The 27,535-nt window shown below is 40.1% G+C and overlaps 1 protein-coding gene across 5 annotated transcripts in view; it reads right to left on the bottom strand.

The window, feature by feature from the left end:
* The window catches only part of ANO10 (anoctamin 10), a 236,714-nt gene that overhangs the window by 176,897 nt on the left and 32,282 nt on the right, over nt 1–27,535 (bottom strand). For all 5 annotated transcript variants that reach the window (XR_016394704.1, XR_016394705.1, XM_022553843.3 and 2 more), the window contains exons 7-11: nt 26,877–26,932; nt 24,437–24,511; nt 21,439–21,621; nt 10,655–10,846; nt 814–942 (exon numbers count right to left, since the gene is read on the bottom strand). Coding sequence is in view for 3 of the 5 variants with exons in the window: in XM_022553843.3 (XP_022409551.1) it covers nt 814–942; nt 10,655–10,846; nt 21,439–21,621; nt 24,437–24,511; nt 26,877–26,932 (635 nt within the window). In the remaining 2 variants the exon portion in view is untranslated. The remainder of the gene's footprint in view (nt 1–813; nt 943–10,654; nt 10,847–21,438; nt 21,622–24,436; nt 24,512–26,876; nt 26,933–27,535) is intronic.

Here is a 27,535-nt window from a genome sequence, read left to right as displayed (position 1 = left end):
GAATATATTTCTTTAGCCACCATTAGAAATGTACAAGTTCACAATTCCATTTCTTATGGTCAGCCCTAAGTCCAGAATCACTGCTCTATGATCCTACTAAATTCTACTTTGATAAATCTCCACTACTGCTCTATTTTTTTAGTATCTAAAAATGAAAGATCACAATATTCCTGACAACTATAATCACGAGCAACAAAAAAATTCCTGCAAATTCTTCCATTTGCAAACTGGTTAGTGCTTAATTTTCACGATGTTACGGTAATCTGTATTCAGAAACATGATAAACAAGACAAATATCTAAAAAGTACACAGACAGCCTACTTGTACTTGGTATGTGAAATTATGAGTCTTCCTACACGTTACATTTTGGAGTTTTAGAGTGTTTTGCAATGAATCCCACACCTATTGCAAATGAGACTTAAGTCATGATCAAAAAGCATTTCTTAGGATTTATCTGCTTTAGAAAGTGGAAGTGACAGATTCCCTCACCCTCAAACAGACTGAAAAAAAACCCATTAAATCTATAGAATTCTATTTCAAATAGGATTTATCTCCTCAACGCTAGACAGGCCAGCACAAAGGCTGGAAAAATCAGTCCTGTTAGCACCACGGTGACTTTTTTGTAGTAGTCAATAACCAGGAATGGACAGTCTGGATCCTCATGTGTTCCTATTACCTGAGCACTTTGCTTTCTTACCAGTAAATGCATGTCGCTAAACTGCCCATCACTGACAGCCAGGGACATCACTGCCTTAGAATAACACAGGCATCTGACGTAGAGACTATTTAAAACAGGTCTAAATGTTCACTTACCTCCACTGCTAGTACGATCAAAATGAGGTCGGCTTTTGACTCTGGAAAGAGTGCATTCACTTGTGGTGACATTCCAATCAGAGCACAGTTAGTGACCACAGATATAACACTCATTGTTTCAAAAGCCAACTGAAAGAAAAAGAAAATGTGAAATTAAAGACCATAAGGACTGCTTCCATATTTCCTCATCCTTTTCCGTATTATCTAAAGTCTTTCCTTAGTTCTAAACATTCCAAGGACATGTACAACTTTTTCTCTATAACGCCATGATTTTCGTTAGCTCAAAAAAGCCACACTGTTAGAGGTATTTCAGTTACTTTTGGGTTGAATATCCCAAACAGTATGTTCTATCTTCCCAAATGGAGCTGGCCAGGGACCTGAATTGGGAACACATCCAAGAAAAATACACTATTAAAGTTACTTGACTCTATGCATAGCTAAAGGGAATCTAAACTAGGGCCGCCAGAGAGAATGTTTCACATTCAAAAGCAGTTAGGTATGATTTCAAACAGAATTCATTTCGTGAAACTGTCCTTCTACTTTGACAGACCACATACCACATCTGGTTCAGCCATACCCAAGGCACCAGCGATAATGATCCCTTCCTAGCGGCATTTAACGAATCACCTGTAGAACTTCAGAAAAATACAGATGCCAGGCCCCACTGAGACCTACTAAGTAGATTGAGCCAGGGTCCCATGAAGGAAACTGGTGTGTATTACTGAGTATGGACTATGCAAACATTGTGACCATTGTTCTTTCTTTTCTTTCCCTCTTTCTCTCTTTCTTTCTTTCTTTTTATGTACAGCACTTGGTGATCACTACTTGATAACAATGTCTAATTCTAAGAAATACAATTAACTATTAGAAATATAGAAGCAAAACAAAACACGATTGGATTCAAACTTAATAAAATCTTGTCCCAGGAAGAATATCTACCATCTTATAATATTTTAGAAATCCTTTGTGTAATCTTCTTATTTTTCCAGTTTTCTTTTCAACAAATCTACTCAGGACTTTATCTTAAAATAGCTTTAAATTTCTATTTATTGATTTATTATAAATTAGTTCAAAAATAAAATGTTATCAGTGTATAGGGAAGAGTCTCCTTGTCCCCTTTCTCCCCCTCGTCACCTCCTGTTCTCCCCATAAGATAATCACTATTATTAATTTCTTATGTATCTTTCCAGACACTGTATGCAAATAAATATAAGCAAACCTGAACATATACTTTCTTACTCTTTTCTCAGCATAATACACATTGTCAAGCCCCTTGCTTTTGTCACTTAAAATGTCTTGGAGGATATTCTGTGTCAGTACTCAAAGATCTCCCTCATTCTTAAGTCACAACGAAAGACTTAAGTCACAACTGCTTAAGTATTTCATTGCATCAATGTACCAAGGTTTATTTAACCATTTCCTTATTGCTTGCTATTACAAACAATGCTACAATTAGTAAACTTGCAAACACATCATTTAAGAAGTGTGGAAGTGGGATGAGTTCCTGAAAGTGGACTAGTTGAGTCAAAGGTGCCACTGTGTTCATAATTTTGATAGGTAAGACCAAGCTGAACTCCCCAGGGTTGACCAGTTCACTTTCCCATTGGCAGCACATGACAGTGTCTGGCTTCCTGCATTTTTAATACATTTCTAACTAAGCTTTTGGGTTTTTAAATATCACCTATACTGAGTTACAATTTACATAAAATAAATTGTACTCATTTATGGTATACACTTCATTAACTTTTGATAAGTGTATTTACCAGTGAAACCACCATCACAAATAGGATATTTCCATTTTCGCCAAAAGATTCCTGGCCCCAAGCAAACCACCCCTCACTTTATACCTGGCCCCAAGCAAACACTGATCTGTTTTTTTGTCACTACATATTAGTCTGACTTTCCAGAATTCTATATAATTAGAATCATACAGTATACGTGCTTTTATGTCTGCTTCTTTCACTTGGCATGCTGATTTTTTAATAATATTTTTATTGGAGTATAGTGGCTTTACAATGTTGTGTTCGTTTCTGCTGTACAGCAAAGTGAATCAGCTATATGAATACACATATCCCCTTTTTTGGATTTCCTTCCCACTGAGGTCACCACAAGCACTGAGTAGAGTTCCCTGTGCTATATAGTAGGTTCTCATTGGTTATTCACTTTATACGTAGTATCAGTAGTGTATTATGTCAATCCCAATCTCCCAATTCATCCCGCACACACCCCTTCTCCCCTTGATATCCATACGTTTGGCCTCTATGTCTGTGTCTCTATTTCTGCTTTGTAAATAAGATCTTCTATACCAATGTTTCCACATTCCACATATATGCATTAATGTATATTTTTCTCTTTCTGACTTACTTCACTCTGTATGACAGTCTCTAGGTTCATCCACGTCTCTACAAATGACCCAATTTCATTCCTTTTTATGGCTGAGTAATATTCGATTGAATATATGTACCAAAACTTCTTTATCCATTCCTCTGTCAATAGACATCTAGGTTGTTTCCATGCCCAGGCTATTGTAAATGGTGTTGCAATGAACATTGGGATGCATCTGTCTTTTTCAGTTATGGTTTTCTCTGGGTATATACCCAGTAGTGGGATTGCTGGATCACATGGCAGTTCTATTTTTACTTTTTAAGGAACCTCCAAACTGTTCTCCATAGCGGCTGTATCAATTTACATTCCCACCACCAGTGTAAGAGGGTTCCCTTTTCTCCACACCCTCTCCAGCATTTATTGTTTGTAGACTTTGTGATAATGGCCATTCTGATCAATGTGAGGTGATATCTCATCGTACTTTTGATTTGCATTTTCTAATAATTAGTGATGTTGAGCATCTTTTCATGTGTTTATTGGCCATCTGCATCTGTCTATTGGCCACCTGCATCCATCTGTCTTCTTTGGATAAATGTCTATTTAGGTCTTCCACCCTTTTTTTTTTTGCGGTACGTGGGCCTCTCACTGTTGCCTCTCCCGTTGCGGAGCGCAGGCTCAGCGGCCATGGCTCATGGACCCAGCCGCTCTGCGGCATGTGGGATCTTCCCGGACCGGGTCACGAACCCATGTCCCCTGCATCGGAAGGCGGACTCTCAACCACTGCGCCACCAGGGAAGCACTACACCCATTTTTTGATTGGGTTGTTTTTTTGATACTGAGCTGCATGAGCTGTCCGTATATTTTGGAGATTAATCGTTTGTCAGTTGCTTCATTTACAAATATTTTCTCCCATTCTGAGTTTTATAGTGTCTGGCCTTACATTTAGGACTTGAATCCATTTTGAGTTTATTTTTGCGTATGGTGTTAGGGAGTGTTCTGATTTCATTCTTTTACATGCAGCTGTCCAGTTTTCCCAGCACCACTTATTGAAGAGGCTGTCTTTGCTCCATTGTATATTCTGGCCTCCTTTGTCATAGATAAGGTGACCACAGTGTGCACGGATTTATCTATGGGCTTTCTATCCTGTTCCATTAATCTATATTTCTGTTTTTGTGCCAGTACCATACTGTCTTGATTACTGTAGCCCTGTAGTCTGCAGTCAGGTAGAGTGATTTCTCCAGCTCCATTTTTCTTTCTCTAGATTGCTTTTGCTATTTGAGGTCTTTTGTGTTGCCATACAAATTGTAAAATTTTTTGTTCTGGTCCTGTGAAAAATGCCATTGGTAGTTTGATAGGGATTGCATTGAATCTGTAGATTGCTTTGGGTAGTACATTTTCACAATATTGATTTTTCCAATCCAAGAACATGGTATATCTCTCCATCTGTTTGTGCCATCTTTGATTTCTCTCATCAGTATCTTACAGCCTTCTGCATACAGTTCTTTTGCCTCCTTAAGTAGGTTTATTCCTAGGTATTTTATTCTTTTTCTTGCAATGTATATTTTTAATACATTTCTAACTAAGCTTTTGGGTTTTTAAATATCACCTATACTGAGTTACAATTTACATAAAATAAATCGTACTCATTTATGGTATACACTTCATTAACTTTTGTTAAGTGTATTTACCAGTGAAACCACCATCACAAATAGGATATTTCCATTTTTGCCAAAGATTCCTGGCCCCAAGCAAACCACCCCTCACTTTTTACCTGGCCCCAAGCAAACACTGATCTGTTTTTTTGTCACTATATATTAGTGAAAAAAAGCAGAATGCAAACTGAAGGAAAAAGCAAAGAAAACAGAACACAAAAATGAGAAAAAAAATTATAAAAAAGATAAGAACAAATAGAACAAAGGAAAGAAAAAAACAAGGAAAAAACAGAACAGCAAAAAAGTAATGCAGAAATAGAAATATAAAAGAATTAAAAATATATTAAAAAATTTTTACACTAAATAAAAAGTAAAAACAAATTTAAAAAACAGAAGAAAAGAACAAAACAAAAAAACAGTAATAATTATATTTTCCTGGGGTCTCAGCTGTCAGTGTCCTTCTCCCCACCGTGAGTCACAGCCAACCTTCACCTCCCCAGGAGGCCCTCCAAAACCCCTAAGTAAGCCTCTGGTCCCTCTGTGGGCACTGTGGGGGCAGCTCAGACTCTGACCTGGCCCAACTCCCATGTGTACTAGTCCCCAAAGTCCACAGCAGCTAGAGCCAGACTGAATTCAGTTATGGGAACACTCGTCCATTCAGATATTCCAGACGCAGGGTTTACCAAGCCGACTGCAGGGATTTAATCTGCGGTTTGTGCAGCTGCATGGAAAGGTTTTTGTTCCTCTTCCTTAGTCGCCCTGCCCCTGGGGCTCATCTGTGGTTTTAGCCCCACCTCTGCACATGGGCCATCCACAGGAGTCTGCTCCTGAGACTGCCCTGGAGCACTCATGTCTGCCCCGGTGAGGACAGGACGTGGAGGTGGCACAGCTGCCTGGTTTGCAGGGGCCCTGCCGGCGACAAGTGTATGGGAAAGCTGGCAGCCATGGGTGTGAGAGATCTGGCCCTAGTGGGAGCCTTTCCTAGCACCTGGCAGCTGGTTCAAGAAGGTCAGCCCTGGTGGGGTCTTTTCCTAGCACCTGGCAGCAGGCATGAGAAGGTCAGCTCTGGTGGGGGCTTTTCCTAGCACTTGGCAGGGCAGGGGGCCAGCGCATGGGGAGAGAGAGGCTGCAATGGTGGTTCCACCCCCTGCACGTCACTTAACAGTGGTGCCTTGCTTCTATGGCAGTCTGGGTTTCCTCCACAAGCATTCCCAGTTGTGGATTACCTCTCTCCCATCCCCTCTGGCTGTCTCCTCGCAGCCAACAGCAGTCCTCCCCCTGGGTTTGTTCTCCAATCCCCACGTTCCAGCTCTCAGCCCCCGTGTGCACTGGTGGACTCACGTCCCAGTCTGGGACGCACAGGGCTGTGGCACGGACAACCTGTGTAGATCTTACGCTGTCCTATCTGCCACAGACCAGCCGTTTCATGCTCCTCTGAGAGCCTCAGATGATCCCCTTCTGTCCTAACTGACTTCCTCATCGGTGAGGGGGCTTCTCCAGATACAGGAACCTCTCCTCTGCTTCAGCTCCTCCCCAAGTGCGCAGATCCCATCCTGCTTCCTCTTCTCTTCTTTTTCCCGTCTTTCTTTTGTCCTACCCAGTTATGTGGGGATCTTTCTTGTCCTTTCCAGTGTCCAAGGTCTTCTGCTAGTGTTCAGCCAGTGTTCTGTGAGAATTGTTCCATCTGTAGATGTATTTGTGATGCATTTGTGAAAAGAGATGAACTCCAAGTCCTCCTACTCCTCCACCATCTTGGTTTAGCAGCATACAGATTTTAACATTGTTATGTTATCAGTAATTTATTCCTTTTTTACTGCCGAGTAGTGCTCCATTTTATGAATATACCATAATTATTTTTTTTACCCATTTACCTATTGACAGCAAGTTGGGTTGTTTCCAGTTTTGGACTACTGTGAATAAAGTTACTATGGACAATCCTGTGTAGTCTTTGTATGGACATATTCTTTCATTTCCCCTGGATTTCTAAGAGTAGAAGTGCTGGGTGGCATGGTAGCTGTATGTTGAACTTTTTTTACAAACTGCAATCTAGTTTTGTGACCATCAGAGTACATCCTTATCAGCAATATATGAGAGTTCCAGTTACTATACCTCATTGCCAACACTTGGCATCATCGGTCTTCTTAATTTTAAAACAGGTATACAGTGCTATTGTGTTGTGGTCTTCATATGCATTTCCCTGGTAGCTAATTCTAAATATTTTCATGAGCTCATTGGCCATTTGTATATATTCTTTAGTGAAGCATTTCTTCAAATATTTTGTCCATGTTTCCATTTAATTGTATTATTATTGAGTTGGTGAGTCCTTCATATAATCTGAATACAAATTCTTTGGCAGACAAATGTATTGTCAACATTTTCTCCCATTCTGTGTCTTGCCGTTTTTCCTCTTAACTTCTGAAGAGCAAACTACCCCTTGACACACACACTTTGGAGACTTAATTACCCCAAAACTATTGGTGGACGGTCAGTGATTTTCTCCACTGAACTGACATTTCACCTATATCATATACTGAATTTCTGGACTTTTAATCCTGCTCCATTGGTTTGATTGTCTAATGATGCACCAGCACTACACTACTTTAACAACTGAGGTTATATAACAAGCTTTAATATGTAGGAAGGAGTGTCCCTGCCCTTATTCTTTAGAGTTTTCTTGCTATTCTATTTCATTTATTTTTCCCTGTGAACTTGACAATAAGTTTACCTAGTTAAAAGAAAAACTTCCATTAGGATAGTGCTACATTTATAAGCTCATTTGTAGATTAATTAATTTGTAAATTAATGGAGAACTGATATATTTAGAATACTGAGTCTTCCTACATTAGTTAGCTATTGCTGTGTAACAAACCATCCCAAACTCTCTGGCTTAAAACAACAACCATTTACTTAGCTCATGATTCTGCAGGTAGACAATTTAGGCTGTGATCACCTATGCAATTTTTCTGGTCTAGCTGACCTTGACTGGGCTTGCTCATGTACCTGTGGTCAGCTAGTGGGTAAATTGGAGATATCATTGGCCTTACTACGCTAGTTAGAATTTCTAGTACTATATTCAGTAAAAGTAGTGACAGTGGACATTCTTGCATTGTTCTTAATCTTAGAAAGAAAGCATTCAATCTTTCACTAATAAGTATGACGTTAGCTTTAAGTTTTTTTAAATAGATGCTCCTTATCAAGTTGAAGGTGACAGTATATTCTACTGTTGAGTAGAATGTTCTATAATATGGATTAAATTCATAATTTGATGGTGTTGTTGAGTTCGTCAATAACCTTGATGATTTTTTATCCAGCGTTCTGTCAATTGTTGAGAAAGGGATGTGGAAGTCTCTAACTGTAATTGTGGATTTATCTATTTCTCCTTTTAGTTCTATGTTTTTAGTTCACATATTTTACAACCTTGTTGTTTGCTGAATATATATTAAGATTTCTACATCGTCTTGATAATTTGACCCTTTTATCATCAAAGAATGTTCCTTTCTGGTAATTTTCTTTGCTCAGAAGTCTACTCTATATGATATTAATATAGTCACTCCTGCTTCCTTACAATTGATTTTTCCACATATATTTTTTCTATCCTTTTACTTTCAACCTGCTTAATCATGTTTAAATTGGGTTTCTTGTAGATGGCATATAGTTGAGTTATGCATTTTAATCCATTATATCAGTCTTTGTCTTTAACCCTTTACAGTTAATCAAAATATCAACTTAATTCTGCCATTTCTTCATTTTCTGTGTTTTCATTTCTCTGTTTTCTTCTTCTTGTCTTACTGTAGGCTACCTCAACATATTTTGTACTACATTTTGATTTAACTATGTTTTTGAGTGCATCTTTTAAATAATATAGCTTTTTAGAGGTTGCTCTATATAGACATACACACACAAATATATATACTATATTTTATATGTGTGTGTATATATATGTATACATTCAGTCTACTTGTATCATTTAGTTTGAGTAAAATACAGAAATCTTACCTTCCTTTATCACTCCCCATTTATAATACAATTGTCATAATATTTTTTCTACATATACTTAGAACCATTAAATAGTGTTGTATTTTTTGGTTTCAACTGTCAAACATAACTTTAAAGACTTAGGAGTAAAAGGAAAATATATTGTTTTTACTTTTGTTTTTGTTTACCATGTTTTTGCTTCCTGACATTGTCCCTTTATCATTTCCTCAGTTTACAGAACTTTTAGTCATTCTTTTAGGATAGGTCTGCTAGCAAAAAATTCTCTTACTTTTCCTTCGTTTGAGAGTGTCTTGATTTCCCCTTCCTTCCCAAAGGATATTTTCTCTGAATATAGGATTCTGTATTGACAGTATTTTTTAGCCTTGGAAAATATTGTGCCACTTTCTTCTGGCCTCCATGATTTCTGATGAGAAACTGGCTGTCATTCTAATTGTTTTTCCCCTATAGGTAAGATGTCTCTCTTAGTGCTTTCAAGATTTTTTTTTCCTTGTCTTTAGTTTTCAGATGTTTAATTATGATGTGTTTTGGCATGAACTTCTTTGTTTGGGGTTCACTTGGCTTCTTGAACCTATAGTTTTAGGTCTCTTGCCAAGTTTGAAAAGTTTTGGCCATTATTACTTCAAGTACCTTTTCAGCCCTTCCTTCTTTCTCCTTTCCTTCTTGGACTCCAATAACAGAAATGTTAGATTTTGTTGTTGTTGTTATAGTCACACAGGTCTCTGAGGCTATATTTACTTCTTCGGTCTATTTTTCTCTCTGTTGTTCAGATCAGGTAATTTCTATTTTTCTATTTTCCAGCTCCTGCTTCTTTCCTCTATCCCTTCCATTCTGCTATTGCACCCATTCACTGAGCTTTTTGTTTATTATATTTTCAACTTCCAAAATGTCCATTTGATTCTCCTTTGTGTCTATTTCTTTGCTGAGACGTTCTAATTCTATTTTTTCATCTGTCTTAGGTGTGTTTGTAATTGCTTGTTGAAGCATTTTTATCGTGACTGCTTTAAAATCTTTGTCCAGTATTTCCAACATGTGTGTGTCATCTTGGTGGTGGCATCTGCTGACTGCCATTTTTTTCATTCAGTTTGGTATCATCCTGGTTCTTGGTACAATGAGTGATTTTTTAATAAAAACCTTGATACTTTAGCTGTTATAAGACTCCAGATTTTGTATAACCTTTTGTTTTAGTTGGTTCCTCTGATACCACTCCAGCAGGGGACAATATCTTGTCACTAGCAGGTAGAGGCAGAAGTCCAGGTTCTCCACCTGGACACCACTGACACCCAAGGTGGGGAGTGGGATCATTATTGCTGGAGAGGGGCCAGAGTTCTGGCTTCCCACTAGACTACCACTAATACCTCCTTTGATGAAGGGGTACAAGTCCCTCCTTTGTGCACTCATGTGGTCTCTTGGATGGTATTAAAAGTCTTGACTCTCCACTGGGCTTTCTCTGAGACCACCCTAGCAGGGATCTGAAAGGGAATCTCATTACTGCCAGGTAGGAGTGGAAGTGGAAGTCCAGGCTCCCCAGCAGAAGTCCAGTGTCAGTGATTTCCACTGACACTGCAGTGGGGAGGGCCTCATTAGTACCAGTGGGTGAGGCCCAGCTGACTACTCTCCAAGAAAACTGTCAAAGTTTCACATCTGAAAAGAGTCGTGGAGATTGTAGCTCATCCCCACCCCCAACTTTAAAAACAAGAAAAGCATGGCCCAGAGAAAGTTAATGACCACCTGAAGTTACACAGCTAGTTTGTGGCATGGCAAGGATAAAATCCAGTTTTCCCAAATCTCTCCATAGACCGTTTTTTTTTTAAAACACAATGCCTCATTTTGTTTGTTTTTAAAGAAATAATTTTTTATCAAATAATTACCTGCCATACACCAATACTGGCTGAAGGTTCTGAGAATGGGCGTTTGAAGACCCTGCACATTTTTAAAGCATCTGAATTAACTTCGGTGAGATTATTTAGCACAGCGAAGGCAGCTGCCAGTGGGTAAACACAGGAGAAAAGGCTCACATAACCAAACTGCAGGAATAACTCCAAGTAATCATCAAAGGTGCCCTGAAAATGTAAAAAAGAAGAAAACAGGCATTGTTTTAGTATCACTTAATAAGAACAGTCTTTTGCAATACTATTCAAGGCATGAGCATCTAACCAAAAAAAAAAAAAAAAAAACTCAAAGAGTCTCTCCCAATTCCTTCTTCTCAACAACAGAATTTACTTAAATTCAAAGACAATTTTATATTAAAGTCCCTGAAATGAAGAATAAAAAAATGATTTAGCTGCTCATATCATGTCAAATCACTGGATTATTACATTTGTTCCCCTAAGGTAAATAACAGCAAAGCTAAAGAAGTTTGCTCTAGACCAAGTAAAAAGAAATGATCCAGGATCATTATTAGAAATCTGACATGATGGTCCCTTCATATCATGGGTACCCCAGCGTCTCAGCCCCTGACCCTCCATTAAAAAACTGATGGTGGTGATGCCAGTGAAACTGGCAGAGTTGAGAACCTCCAGAAGTTGACACCTCCATAAAAGCAAACAACAACAACAAATGACACAATTTGTCAAAAGCAACTTTTTCAGTACTCTGGAAATTAACTAAAGGCTTGCAGCATTCGGGGCAGCATTTAGTCAAGAATAACAGCTCAACCTTGTGGCATTTTAACTTACTCTAGTTTCATATCCTGCTCCCGAGTTCTGCAGCAGCCTCGAAAAATCATAGCATGCATTCCTGTGCCAGGGGGAAGAGAGGGGGGACACAGATCTTTGAAAGCCTCATTCCCAGAGGGAAATCATTATCTGACCTGGCTCTAGAAGACCCCACTCAAAAGGCTTGTCTCTATTTAACGGCACAGAGTCTTCCCAGCGCTAAAGGCTCCTCCCCCAGGGATGTTAACTGAATGCTTTAACATCAGTCTGCTTGAGGTAAAGGGTAGCAGCTGGGGCAAACAACAGACTAGCCAGGGAGCCCCAAAGAAAAGGCTGAAGAATGAGATATCCACAGGGGGTTTGCAAAGCTCCCACATTTTACTGGGAATTGAGAAGATGAGGCACATGCAGAGGATCACACATAAGCTTAGGAAAGATCTGAGAAAGGTCTAAGATCTCACCTCTGACTGACCCTGAAGCTCTGCACAAGCGGAAAGTGAACGCTAGGGCAGAATTTTAAACTTCCTGGCTTAGTATTGAAGGCATGCCCTAACACAATAACAAAGACCTAACAGACATGTAGAAAACACTCAATCCAATAGCAGAATACTCATTCTTCTCAAGTGTACATGGAACATTTTCCAGGATAGATAATACGTTAGGCCATAAAACACTTCTCAACAAATTTAAAAGGCTTAAAAATCATACAAAGTATCTTCTCTGACCACAATGGAATAAAACTGGAAATCAATAACAGAAGGAAATTTCAGAAATTCACATACTATGTGAAAATTGAGCAACACACTCCTAAAAAAAACAATGAGTTAAAGAAGAAATCACAAGAAAAATTAGTAAATACTTTGAGGTGAATGAAACATACCAAAACTTAATAAGATACAGTGAAAGCAGTGCTCACAGGGAAATTTATGGCTGTAAATGCCTTTGTTAAAAAAGAAGAAAGATCTTTAAAAAACTGAAATTTTCATCTTAAGAAACCGGAAAAAGAAGAGTAATCTAAACCTAAAGCAAGCAGAAGGAAATAAATAATAAAGATTAGAGTGAAATAAATAAAATAGAGAATAGAAAAACAAAGAAGACCAATAAAACCAGAATTCGGTTTTTTGAAATGACTGAGATCAACGAAAAATGACAAACCATTACCTAAACTGTGCAAGAAACAAAGAAAGACTCAAATTACTAAAATCAGGAATGAAAGAAGGGACATTACTATTGACCTTTAAGGTCAGTAAGGGGAAGGGGAAGAATTATAAGTAAGAAGAATTATGAACAATTTGAGATAGAAAGGAAGGGGCAGGGTGAAACCATTAAAAGAATGATACAACCATTAAGAGCAGGATACGACAAAAACCGGTTGGACATGACAACAATTATATGCCAAAAATAACATTAAATAACCTTGATGAAATGGGTAAATTCTTAGAATGACACAAACTATCAAAAGTGACTCGAGAAGAAACAGAACATCTAAACAGACCTAAAACAAGTAAAAAGATTGAGTTAGCAATCAAAAACTTTGCACAAAGAAAAACCCAGGCCCAGACAGTTCACTTGTGAATTCTCTCAAACACTAAAAGAAGAATTAATACTAATTCTTCAAAGTCTTCCAAAAAGAACAAGAGGAAGAAACACTTCCCAACTCATTCTGTGTAGCCGGTACAACCTCAATAGCAAAACCAGACAAAGACTTCATAAGAAAAATACAGACCAACACCCCTGAATAAAGATATAAAACTCAACAAAATACTAGGTGGATCCAGCAGCAGAGTAAAAGGATTTTACACTGCGATCAAGTGGGATTTACCCCAGGATTGTAAGATTGGCTCAACATATAAATATCAGTCAATGTGATACACCACATTAACAGTTTTATTGGTATACATGTATGCATGTATAAATATATTTAATCATCTCAACAGACACAGGAAAAACAAAGTACAACACCCTTTCATGATAAAAGCACTCAACAAATCATAGAGTAGTAAACCTTCCTGACCTCGGATTAAGCAATGGTTTCTCAGCCATGACACCAAAGGCACAAGTTACAAAAAAGAGAGAAATTGGACTTCACCAAAATTTAAAACTTTTATGGATCAAAGGACACCACCAAGAAAGTAAAAAGATGAACAACAGAATGGGAAGAAATATTTGCAAATCATATATCTGATAAGAAATTTATATTCAGAACATATGAAGAACCCTTGCAACTCAATAACAAAAGGGCAGATGACCCAATTTAAAAATGCGCAAAGAATGTGAATATATATTTCCCCAAAGAAGAGATACAAATGGCCAAAAATCACATGAAAAGATGATCAATATATTTAGGCATTAGGAAAATCCAAAGTAAACCCACAATGAAATACTACTTTACACCTACTAGGATAGCTATCATTTAAAAAAAAAAAAAAAAAAAGTGATGCTGCGGGAAAAAAATGGGACCCCACTCGTGGCTAGTTGGAATATAGAATCACCACCACTTTTGAAAATAGTCTGGCAGTTCCTTAAAGTTAAACGTTGAGTTAACATACGACCTAGCATATGGCAAGATGTGTTCATACAAAAACTTGTACAAAAATGTTCACAGTAGCATTATTCATACTAGCCAAAAAGTGGAAACAATCCAAATGTCTACCAGCTGATTAATGGATAAACAATACGTAGTGTATCCATACAATGGAATATTATTCAACCACAAAAAAAGGAATGGGGTACTGGCACATGGTACAGCGTGAATAAACGTTAAAAGCATTATGCTTAGAGAAAGAAGCCGGACACAAAAGGCCACCTATTACATGATTTCATTTACATGAAATGCAGAGAATAGGTAAATCCACAGAATGTAGATTAGTGATTGCCAGACTAGGGGAAGATGTTACTGCTAATGGGTATGGGGAGTTTGGGGGTCGATGATGAAAATGTTCTGGAATTAGATAGTGGTGATGATTGTACCACCTTGTGAATTTACTAAAAACCTCTAAATTGTACATTTTTAAATGGTTAATTTTATGGTATGTGAATTATTACCTCAACTTTTTAAAGAAGTTTAAAAAAAAAGCTCTTAGTAACAAGGAAGCTCCCCGGAATCACCCTAGTGGAAGTAGCAGACGCATCAAAGAGGCAAAAAAGAAAAAGGAGTCCACAGAAGAAAAGGGGGAAACCAGGAAAGCATGACGAAATCCCTCTGAAACTATATTTAAAAACCTTTCTGATGTGCTTTAAAAGGTTTAGTCCGAAGGAAGAAAGGAGCAAAAGTCATTACATACCCTTGATTTGTAGGTAAGAGAGATAAACGGTAAGAGGTGAGTTACTTCGTGATCTTTAATAACTGGAAAAAGGCGCCTGCATTGAAGTGGGATGCCTGGTCATTGGTGACTCTGACTTGTCACCTGAGTAACTCCTTGACTGGACCCAACGGCCTGCTGCTCACATCCTGATCCAAGAGGGGCTGGGCAGCACTCTATGTGGTGCAGTGACTGGGTGAGGGAGCCACAGGCACCCACTTCCAGCATCCTCAGGCGCTCTCATGATCATCCAGTGCACATGCAACAACAGTTTCAGTTTAAGAAAACTATGCATCATAATATTTGAAAGCAACGTGAATATTTTAAATTAATAATTATAATTATCATTACTGCATCTCAGAGTCAGTCCTGCCCCGAGATAGGCATATTAGGCTCAGTAGCTGAGAGCTTTAGTATAAGTCAGATTCTACTTCTAGTTGGTTTCCTTTTTTATTTTATATTTTACTAAAATTGAAAACACTCAAACATAATTACAGAGTACTGGGGATGGCAGAAAGTGCTTCTGCCAGATGCTCTGGGTATTTGGATGAAGTGTGAACCCAGGGGTTTTGAGTGAGTTTCACTGGCTGTTTGCAAGGCTCGCCAAAGAGCAATGCCAAACACATGTGCTTTGGGAGCTGGCAGGTTGACGCTCAGCTGGGGGTTCAGTGCTGAGCAGTTTCTAAACAACTCTTTGGTTGCATTTGGCTCCAGAAAGAATGTCCTTATGTGTGCTGCAGCATACGGATGTGGTTTTTAAATATGCCCAGCAATACAGCATCGATTTACTTCTCTGAAGAGTGAAGAAATCAACAGTGAAACTCTTAGCAATCAAGCCATTTTTACCCCAATTCGATCTTAAGAAATCCTGATAGCCTATGCTCAGCTTTCAAAACTGTGTTGTTTCAGCTCGTGAAATAAAAGGGTGAGCCTCTGCAGAGATGTGTAGACAGTTTCTCTCAGATGTACCAGGTGCAGCCTCCAGAAGCCACGCAAAGGTCTTCCTGGCCTTTTTAGCATCCAGCACCCAGGGAGCCCCTCCTCCCCATTCTGTGTTCCCATCTCACAAGCGGATTCGGAGTGTAGGATTTACATGGTAATTCTATCAGTACTTTCACACTTCTGAGCACTTTGGGGTCAGTCAATTCAGCAAACCAGGGACGTAATCCAACAGCAAGAAGGAAAAAAAAATGCGATTTTAACAAAGTAAACAATCACATACTAAAAAACACATTAAACAAGACAATCTACCCCAATAGCTGCAAGTTAGAAAACACCAACTTACTAAGATGATTCTAAGAATGTATGAACACAAAGTTTCAGCCTCCAGGGGATCCATCCCACTGGCCCCTCACACCATCCCTGGAGAAACATCACGTCTCAGAGTTCCGCATGCTGAGTATGTGAGGAGGATAAAGTACAGGATGAGGGCAACAAGCAGCACACAGACAGCAGGGGCTGGGCTGCTCTTTTCCTAAAACTGTTCTTTATGCAACATTACACTGAGCACCCACTGAATGCCAGGCACTGCATTAGCAACAGAGTTTTGCACGATAAATAACACAGGGACCCTATCCCAGTGACTGAGAAAGGAAAATTACTAGCAAATGGCACAAACCCTAAACAAGATATTAGCATATTCAACATAACAATGTAGATTAAAAAAATACTGAACAAGTGAAGTTAATCATTTAAATGCAAACATGGTGTTCCATTAGGAAACTTACAAATATAAATGAAAATATTAATTAAAGGAGATAAGATGATGATCACAACAGAAGCAAAAAAAATAATTTTTGATAAAATTCAACATCATCCACAATAAAAACTCTTCCCAAATAAGGAAGAGAAAAAAAAACATTCATAAACTGATAAAAAGTTACCTACCAAAATCACGGAACAAACAATACTCAACGGTTAGAAAAAAAAAAAAAAATCAGGAACAAGATAAAGATTCCTGTTATACCTACTTCTGTCCAAATTGTACTGAACATATTAGTGAGCCAAATAAATAAATAATAAAAAGTATAAGGACTGCAGGAAGAAACAAAATGGCCATTAGTGAGGTGGGTGGGGAAGGGAAGGACTGAGAGTTTGGGATTAGCAGACGCAAACTATCACATATAGGATGGATAAACAAGGTCCTACTGTGTGGCATAGGGAACTATATTCAATACCCTGTGATAAACCATAATGGAAAAGAATATGAAAAAGAATATATATATATATAACTGAATCACTTTGCTATACAGCAGAGATTAACACAACATTATAGATCAACTATACTTCAATAAAATTAAAATTTAAAAATAGCCTTTTTTGGGGCTTCCCTGGTGGCTCAGTGGTTGAGAGTCCGCCTGCCATTGCAGGGGACACGGGTTCGTGCCCCGGTCCGGGAGGATCCCACATGCCGCAGAGTGGCTGGGCCTGTGAGCCATGGCCGCTGAGCCTGCGCGTCCGGAGGCTGTGCTCCACAACGGGACAGGCCGCAACAGTGAGAGGCCCGCATACTGGAAAAAAAAAAAGAAAAAAAATAGCCTTTTTTGGCCACACCACGTAGCATGCAAGATCTTAGTTCTCCGACCAGGGATTGAATCCGCGCCCCCTGCAGTGGAAGCACAGAGTCTTAACCACTGGACCACCAGGGAAATCCCTAGCCATTATTCATTTGTAGGTGAAATAACTGTCTACATAGAAAACCTAATAAAATCCAAAAACATAGGAGAATTCAGCAGAGTTTCTGGATAAAAATACAAAAACCAACAGCATTCCTACATGCCAGCAACAAACGATTAGAAACTATTTTTAAAGAGCTACCATTTATAGGGAATAGGATAGTCTCAAAGAATCTACCACAGACAACCTATTCAACACAAAGTGAAAAAGGACCTTTGCAAACTGTCACCCAGTCAATCACGTGATCTAACAAGGCAGCCCCACACAAGGGTCAACCTGCCATCAATGCCTCCTGATGGGGTACAATGGAGGTACACCTCCAAAACTGCTGAACTTGAATCTTAGGGAGTAACAAATGGGACAAATCCACTTCACGAAAGCTAATGCTCTGAAAAACAAAAACGAGTGGGAATTATTCTAGATCTGCAAACTTTCAGGTCTCCAAAGCCCTAAACTCTTTAAAATCACTGAGGGCATCGAAGACTTTTTGTTCGGGGGAGTTATTATACCTAGTGTTATTTACTGTGTTAGAAATTAAAACTCAGAACTTAAAAAATATTTCTCATTGATTCATTTCAATAATAAAAAGCATATTGACATTAATAAAATATTGTTTGAAAAACCATTATGTTTTCCAAAACAAAAAATGTCTAGTGCGGTGAGTGGCGCTCAATTACGTTTTTGGCAAATCTCGTCAATGTCTAGCTCACTAGAGGGCAGCTCATTTGCTGTGTGGCAACATGCTGCTCTAGTTGGAATACTGATCATGAAAATTCAGCCTCACGCGGCTGTGCAGTTGCACGTGAACTGTTCCCAGGAACGGAACAGCAGCGCACAGTGAGATCAGAGGGGCTATACAGCCCGGGCCCTGTGGCTGGAGAAACAGGGTCGGGAGACCCCAGTGGATCACCCCTGGTGGAGACATTATGGAGAATGTCTTTTTCTTTATACTCTGTTCTACGTTTTCCAAGTTTTCTACAGTAAGTAAGCAAGTATGACTTTTTAGAATCAAGTTTTTTAAGTCTCAAACTGCTTTTCCCCAAAGCTTGGCAACATTGTTTTAGATTCATATATAGCACTCAGGATGAGATTACAGAAAATACAATTTTAAGCTCATTGGCTTCAGTGAGGAGAAAAATAGACCCGGAGGGAAGGATGAGTGCATAGCAAACAACGATCTAGAACAAATGTGCCCCCAAAGCATCTCCCCCTTTCCAAATATATGGGGAGAGTTGAAATAGAAAATACCTGATGTCATTTCCACGAAGAGAGTAAAGGAGGAACTTGTAGGAGATGAGGAAGGAAAAATAGTCAGATAACACGGGGCCCCGCAAGCAAGTTAAGTTACTAAGGACAGGCACTCACTGTTAACCCCAGCATTCACACACAGACCCAGGGCCTGCGAGAGAAATTAATATACTATTTCCTTAACTTCATATCAGAGAGCCCGTGCTGAATAATAGACTCTGAAGAGAAAAGCAAAGTCTTGAATCTTGTTTCTGATTTAGTCACCAGGTGATTAATAACACAGAGCTTCGGACTTCCCTGGTGGTGCAGTAGTTAAGAACATGCCTGCCAACACAGGGGACACGGGTTCGAGCCCCGGTCCGGGAAGATCCCACATGCCATGGAGCGACTAAGCCTGTGCGCCACAACTACCGAGCCTGCGCTCTAGAGCCCGCGAGCCACAACTGCTGAGCCCGCACACCTAGAGCCCGTGCTCCACAACAAGAGAAGCCACCGCAATGAGAAGCCCGCGCACCACAACGAACAGTAGCCCCTGCTCGCCGCAACTAGAGAAAGCCCGTGCACAGCAATGAAGACCCAGCCCAGCCAAATATAAATAAAATTAATAAATTTAAAAAAGTAACACAGAGCTTCAACTGCCTATTATTAACGTGAGAAAAGCAGTGCCTGCCTTACCTTCCTTTATAAACGTATTCTCGGATATCATGAAATATCAAAAAGGTAAGAGGTAAGATTTTGTCACCTTGTCAGCATACAGTTCTTAGATGAATTAAAACAGCTTTGAGAAGGGCATACTGTCTGTATTACTGTGTACCATTCGCTGAGCCTGAGGAAAGGGGGAGGAACTGGTCTGGAGAAGACTGCGAGCTTGGCTCTGGTCACTTTAGGGGACGACGCTGTCTGCCCAAACGATTCAGAGAAAAAGAAGAGCTGAGAGCGGGTAGAGAAGAGGCATGTAGAGATGATAATATGGAGAAGAATTATTTCAAGAAATTGGCAGGGGCAGGAAAGAGACAGGACAAAAATAGCAGACGACGTGAGAGGTTTGCTTGCTTTGAAACAGGAAGGGGAGAAGGGGGAATCAGGAAACCCGGGAGCTCCAGGTGGGCCTGGGGCAATGAGAGAGGGGATGGAATAAAGAACTCGGGGGAAAGAATGGTGGTTTAGTTTCTGTGAGAACACGAAGGGAAAAAATAAATATGGCCCAAAATACTACCCCCCAGAACAAGCGAGGAAAGGCTTCTGACACTATGTGAATTAGACTGACTTGTAACCCACAGTAAGCCAGCACTCGACCAACGCAGGCAAGGCGGCTGCACGTTGTGCCCAAGCGCTATTTTCTTTAACTCTTAACTGCCTGCGTGTGTGTTTCTCCGATACTTCATGTATAAACAGTGCTGCTGGTCAAGATATGCTGTAAGTTTATACCCTGAATCATCTTCTCCCCCAAACACAGCAATAATAGAAAATGCTAGTGCATATATGTTTATTTTAATCAAAAGAATATCATCACTCAAAAACAAAAAAATCAGCCGCCCAAGCGAGAAATGGAACGAAGTGCAAGATAGTAATCAGAAGCCCGGCCAGGCTTCCGTCCGTCCACAGGCTGGCCACGGTGGCCAGGATCTGAATCCTTCAGGCAGGGGAACCAAAGGCACACCACTCCTCTAGCGTGTATCTGGAAGCAGGTTGTTTGAGCAAAACCACGGGTGAGAACAGTGGCCCCTACCCTTGAAGGGGCCTGAAAAAAGCCACAGCTGCTGCCCTGGAACTACAGCTTGGGTCAACAGCATGCTACCTGCTGGCTCTGCAGAATCTCCACCATCACCACAAGATCGGATGCGAGCTCTGGGCTACAAACTCCTGGTTCTGGACTAGGGGGTGGGGCAGGGGGGACTGCAAAAATAAGACAGAGAAGCGAGCAGGGAGAGAGAGAGAGAGAGAATAAACTGCTCAAGATAAACATACAAACTAAAATTCTTAGGCATACAAGAAAAACTAGGAAAGTCAGCCAAGAAATTCAGTAATCAGGAGACTCATGCATTCGTGATGAAAACCAAGACTAGGAAAGTTTAACAATAATGGACCCTCACTAAAGGATCTATTTCACTAAGAAGAAGATCACACCCAGAGGGAAGGGGCAGGATATAAGAAACAATGACCTAAAGCAAACATGACCCCAACACCTGACCCCCTCAAAAGAGATATACTGAATGTAGGCAGAGCTCAGTAAACATTTGCTGAATACATGTTTAGGTTTAGGAACCTCCAGTGACCTATTTGGAGTTCCTAAAAATAATTCAGAAATTCTCTGTCTTAAAAGAAGTATTTTATATTTACTACAGCACTAAGTAATTTAAACTATATTATAAATTAATCTTCAGATTGGCATTCCATTTTTAACGACGGGCTTCAATTTTTTTCTTTGAGTTTAAAGTGTCCAGAGCAAACAATGGCTCCACAGCCATCTCACCTCTCCCTTGCTCTGCCATCTATGAAACATTCCCACCACCCTCAGCAGAGCAGTCTCGAAATTCACTGGACTCATCCTTTCGATGTTAGGCATAACTTCCGGTTCAAGATAGCAGCATTTTGATACACAGTTCCATCTTTTTAACTTTAAAGTAGTTCATGGTAAGGAAACTGGCTGGAAAGCACTTACAAAATAGTCACACCTGAGACAATGAGTGGTTACTTATTTGTTGTATACAGTCTGGACATGACTGTTATTCACTTTCAATCAATGTTTAATTCAGCAATATTCAAACTTACCAAGTAAGTTCCCATTTCCTTTTCCAGAACCACCTGTTCATATAATGTAGCATCGATGTCTGCCTTTAAAGCCTGCACCTTCTTCTTTACCTTCACGTGCTGCTTCTTTTGGAGCCAGTAAGGAAGAAGAGATTCTACAATTTGGTTAAAGATCTGGGAGGTAATCAGGAGAGTAGCCAGGCTCTAAAGAGAAGCACATAAATGATGCTTGGCGACGTGGCTTAACAAAACCAAAGCATGTGTATAATTATGCAGTAAAAGAAAAGAATCTTCAACAAATAGTATACTATTATGTTATAAAAACTAGTATTGGAAAAGCTACGTGTTAGAATGATGTTTCTAATTTATTGTTTTTTTCACAGGAAAGACAGACTAAAATACAAAAAGATTATAATACAAATAAGATTATAATAAAAAACTGGTTATGAGTCGGTAGGAGAACAAATTTACTTGAAATTGTGTTTTTTATTATCTCATCCTGGCTGCAACATGTGAGTCTAAACGATGTCACCAACTTTGAATAAAGTTTAGCCACAGCTTATTATTATAAAATTAATATATCCTCCCTCACTGTAGAAAAACTTAAAAGAAAAACAGTCACCCTTAATTCCACAACCATGTCAGAACCACTACTAACATTCTAAATATATTTTTTTAATTAATTAATTAATTTTTTGGCCGCACTGGGTCTTTGTTGCTGTGCGCAGGCTCTCTCTAGTTCAGGCGAGTGGGGGGCTACTCTTCGTTGCAGTGCACGGGCTTCTGGCTGCAGTGGCTTCTCTTGCTGCGGAGCACGGGCTCTAGGCGCGCGGGCTTCAGTAGTTGTGGCTCGCGGGCTCTGGAGCGCAGGCTCAGCTGTTGTGGTGCACGGGCTTAGCTGCTCCGCGGCATGTGGGATCCTCCCGGACTGGGGATCGAACCCGTGTCCCCTACATTGGCAGGCGGATTCCTGACCACTGCACCACCAGGGAAGTCCCCTAAATATTTCTTTATAATCATATGTAAAAATAAAAGTAGAATCATCCTATATATAAACAGCTTTGTAGATTTCTTTTCTCACTTACTATATTGTGAGCACTTTCCCATGTCATGAATAATTCTTTTTTACTTAGCTCATGCACTGTTGTTGAATGTAAGTATTATTCCCAACCCTGACTATTATAAATGCTGCCCCTTACCTACGTACATGAATCTTCGCCCCACCTCTGATGATTTACTAGGGATGGATTAACGTTCTTGGCAAAGTTGCCCAAGTAGTTTCCAGAGGTACTGTGTCAATTTCCACTTTCCCCAGATAGGTATCAGTGTTTTCATCACAAACCACCTTAGCTGATATTAAAATTCTATGTTTTAAAGAGACTTCCCCCAACCCCCTGTCCCCTGTTAAATAAAGGAGACTCTCCAAAGTGTAAGAAATGAGGAGTCATACCCCACTAATACAATAATGGTGGGATTGGAAAAGGTATGTACATCTAACCTATCGATTTCAAATGTAGTATTTTCAAAAATAATTTTTTAAATACTAAGAACACAATATTTAATTTTACTTTTATGCAAGCTCTTAGAACCATAACTACAAAATCTTTTAACTTTCTCTGTTATACAAATTTTTAAATTCCTTGAAAAATGATCCCAAGCTCTCATATAAAGATTAAGAAGCCTAGGCTTTGAGATTCTGCTCACTAACAATCACAGTATATTAAAACCAGGAAGGAAGAGCCCTTACTGGTAGTTGGCTCAAGTATAAAAAAGAGAAATTAGAAGGCAATAATTTAATTTATTATTCACTATTATCATGTGATCCAGAAATGGTAACACAACAAAATATGTCATCTTTCTTAAACATTTCAGCAACAATACAGCAGTGCATAGGACCTGCTGGTCTCTAAAGTTTAACAACTTATTAATTTAAAAATGAAATGTGTGGGAGTTCCCGGGTGGCACAGTGGTTAAGAATCCGCCTACCAACGCAGGGGACACGGATCCCATTTGACCCCATCTCCCCTGGTCCAGGAAGATCCCACATGCCACGGAGCAACTAAGCCCATGTGCCACAACTACTGAAGCCCACACGCCTAGGGCCCATGCTCCACAACAAGAGAAGCCACCGCAACGAGAAGCCCATGCACTGCAACGAAGAGTAGCCCCCGCTCGCCGCGACTAGAGAAAGCCCGTGCGTGGCAACGAAGACCCAACACAGCTAAAAATAAATAAATAAAATAAATAAGTTTATTAAAAAACAAAAAAAAGAATCCACCTGCCAATGCAGGGGGCATAGGTTTGATCCCTGGACTGGGAAGATCCCACATGCCGCAGAGCAACTAAGCCCGTGCGCCACAACTACTGAGCTTGCGCTCTAGAGCCAGAGAGACACAGCTACTGAGCCCGTGCACCACAACTACTGAAACCCACGCACTCTAGGGTCCAAGTGTTGCAACTACTGAGCCCACGTGCTACAAATACTGAAGCCCACACACCTAGAGCCTGTGCTCTGCAACGAGAGGCCACCACGATGAGAAGCCCGCGTGCTGCAACGAAGAGTAGCCCCCACTCACCACAACTAGAGGAAGCCCGCACGCAGCAATGAAGACCCAATGCAGCCAAAAATAATAAAATTAAATTAAATTTAAAAAAAAAGAAATGTGAAAGAACTATTTAAGGTTATACCATTACCTGAGACACACACAGAAGTTCAATTAATGAATACATTTTGCTGTTAAAGTTGCTTTTACAAGGTTTGATATGAACTCTGTATTTGATTTTGTGCTCTACATGATTTATTTTGCAAGTTGGTTAGCTTCAACAAATTTCTTTCCAGTTGAGTATAATACACGGTGCAATTGCTAATGGTTGTTTATTTAGAATTGGGCTTAGAAGTACACAAAATTTAATAATTTTATTTATAAAGATAGTAATGGGAAGACAATTACATTACCTGAATATAGGAAACCACCTCTAAAACCTAAAAAATTGATACCTTTCTGTTTTTCACACTCACCTGACGCAAAAGCTTCATATCCCTCAGGACAAAGGCAATGTAGAAGAGTGAGGCAAAGCAATTTAAAAAGTTGAACTGCAAAAACAAAAAAAGATAGCAATATTTAATACTGCATCACAGTACTTCATTACAACTATAAAAATCGCATTTAAGAAACGTAATGAGGGACTTCCGGTCCAGAGAAGGTGGCTTGGACGTGTTTCTCCTACTCCCCCTCGCTAAGCACATCTATGAACTCGAAATATCGCGAGAGGCAACCAAAGGAGAGCTCTGAAAGGTGCTAAGAGGAAGAAGATCAGGTTTGGGACCCCAGGGCTGAAGGAACAACACAGCACCAGCGCATCTTACAACCCTACTACTTTCTTACAAAAGAGAGAGTCCAAGGCCCAGCATCTCCCACCCCCAACTAGTAACCCAGGCAGCAGGGAGACACATTCCTGCCCACCCCGCTCAGAATAGGAGTCCTGACAACAGGCAAGCCCAGCAGCACTAACAGGGAGACTGATGAGGACCCCCACTAACAATAAGCTGCGAGGGGATGTGCTCTCCTTCCCTTCCGCCCTGCCACTCCCCTGCCCCACGGAGAGATGCTGGGTGGGGTGGCCAGGCAGCACCAGAAAGGAGGGCCCTGCCCCAACAAGCAGTCCAGCCCCGGAAGTCTCTCTGTGCCAAGGGACCTGAGATCCCCCCCGCCCCCTAGAGAGACACCTAGCTAGCCGAGGGGCACTAGCAAGAGAGATCAGCCAGAACAACCAGCCTGGCCCGGGCAGCATCTTTGTCACCATGGGCCTGAGACTGCCCTGCCCAGACACATGGTTCAGGGGTAGGGGAGCAGGGAGTGGGGTGGAGATTCCACCACAACAGGTGCCATTTCTTCAAGTAGTTCCCCTGCTCAAGAGCCTGCAATTGCCCCCAGGACTGATGGGTTTCCTTCCTGTCCCCCAGCCGCACGCTGGCTACCTCCTCCTGTGCAGCATCACTTTCCCAGACAAAAGACTGCTCTGTGCACAGTATGAGCACTTCATTAGTGAGGGAAGGGGGAGTCAACTGGAGAGAATGAGCAGTAACACAATGTGGCCACAGGGTAGGGGGAGGTAGGCGTAGGGATGGGGGTGCTGAGTTAGAGTAGAAGTTGAAAAGCAAAAGCTCGGAAGGCTGAGAAACGCTCTCCGCACAAGATTGAAAAGGAAGGGAGAGACCTAGCACACACAGTGGAGGATAAACAGTCTCTTTACAAGACAGTCACCTGACATTGTATCTGGCACCGTCAGAGAATAATCAAGTCTAACAAATAACTAAATTCTTTAAGACAAATGGAGTGTTTTACCTCTAAGGGCAAAAGCTCCATATTGGGATCTTTCTGAATGGAGCTTTTAATGCATTACACATTCCCCTGCTTGTTTTCTCACACAGACAACACGGAACGGAGCATCCTTGCTGACTCAGCACAAACATTTTGAATATAAATTATTTTACACGGCTAGAGTGAGGCCTTCGGAGCCTTTTCAGATATGGATGGCCGCTTGCCCCTTTTCTCATGTCCAAATTGCTGACATTGTTGAATTCTCATTACCTATTTATGAGAGGTTTTCCATTTCCTTCCGGGCTCTTGCCTCTATAAATTTACCTACTTCCAGAAACCTAATCACCTTCCTAATGGTGGTTTTTCATCCTTTAAGGATGGAAAAGCGAGATAAATAAGCTTCTCAGAATGACTCCTACAGCTGGAACAAAGGTTCTTTCTAAGCGAGGGCCTGGGAGTAAAGTACATGGACTGGGTTAAATCAATTCCAGTGGATAGTTCAGAGGACTCCTTATGCACTCTTTCTTGATTCTCAGCTATGTTACAGACGGCTCAGGTAATCTCCAGATAAACAAGGTGATTTCAGGATGGTACCTCTTTGTTATTTCTCATAATGGTGGGAAGAGGCATAATGTGTGCGCTTTTACACAAACAGCAAGCAGGTTACACAGCGCCTTTCCTCCATCCCTTTCCTCCTACTCTTCAAAACATGCTGGGAACCTCTTGGACTTTGGAAATTTCTTAGACAAAATTTTAAAAAAATAGTAATTTAATGCTCCATCACTAAACAGAAGGTGGATAACTGGAAGGATTGTTGAATAATGAAACATTCAAACCCGAGTCACCAAAAGGAAAATAACAGAAACATGTCTATAAAGTAGTTTTTTTAAATAATTGTAAATTGGCTATAATACTAATTTCTACATTTAAAGTCTTATACCATGTGCACATTTGTAATAAGACTGTTGAACATTCATGTAAACACACATTAATCGATCCTTGCCTACTTGGACAAAGTATATTAACTACCTGATACCTTAAATCAGAATCAAGTCTTCATATTTATACTCCTAAATATTAAGTACTATGTGTTAGTTTCAAAAGTACAATGGACTTGTATATAAAAGATCTACTTACCACTAACACTTTCAGAATTAGGTGATTCTGGTAGGCAGATTCCAATCTGTGATTCTCTAAAATATTAAAAAGGAGAGGTAATGTCTCTCAGGTAAGAAAGCAGAATGGGAGCATTGTCATGAAGTAAAGTGAGACTTGTGCTGAGGGCAGAGATGTTCAAAAACAGAGCCTCAGTCAGTAAACGTGCCAGGCTACTGCTTACCGCCAAGAACATCAAACAAAAAAGAAACTAAATTTAAGACACATTTTTCAAGATACTGCCATAGCACCGTGGTCCGAAATTATTTTTTAAATATTACTGCAATAAAGAAATGTAGTAAGTGTTGGCAAATGATCCCACAGATACCAAAAAAAGACCCTGTATCAGCGGTAATAGTAAAACTGAGAACAATCTCTAAAGAGTAGGGCAATAAATAAAGTTTATAAGGATTTACTTAAAAGGAAACTCAAATTTCCACCCTAAGAAAAGGAGACACTGTGCAGGTCCCAAGACAGCAGGGCAGAAGGACAAAAAAGGAAGATTCTGAACAGAAGTATCACCTTGCACAGAGAGGCAATGTTAGGCTGACCTGGATTTGAACCTCAACTCAGCCACTATCTGACCTTGGGCAAGTCACTTAACCTCCTGACACTCAGCCTCCTGGCCTACAAAACAGGGC

This window comes from Delphinapterus leucas, chromosome 10 (genome assembly GCF_059928025.1).
Source record: "Delphinapterus leucas isolate spDelLeu-1000000601 "Yukka" chromosome 10, BTC_Dleu_Yukka2, whole genome shotgun sequence".
In the NCBI taxonomy this organism is placed as follows: domain Eukaryota; kingdom Metazoa; phylum Chordata; class Mammalia; order Artiodactyla; family Monodontidae; genus Delphinapterus; species Delphinapterus leucas.
This window is presented reverse-complemented; position numbering and strand designations above follow the sequence as displayed.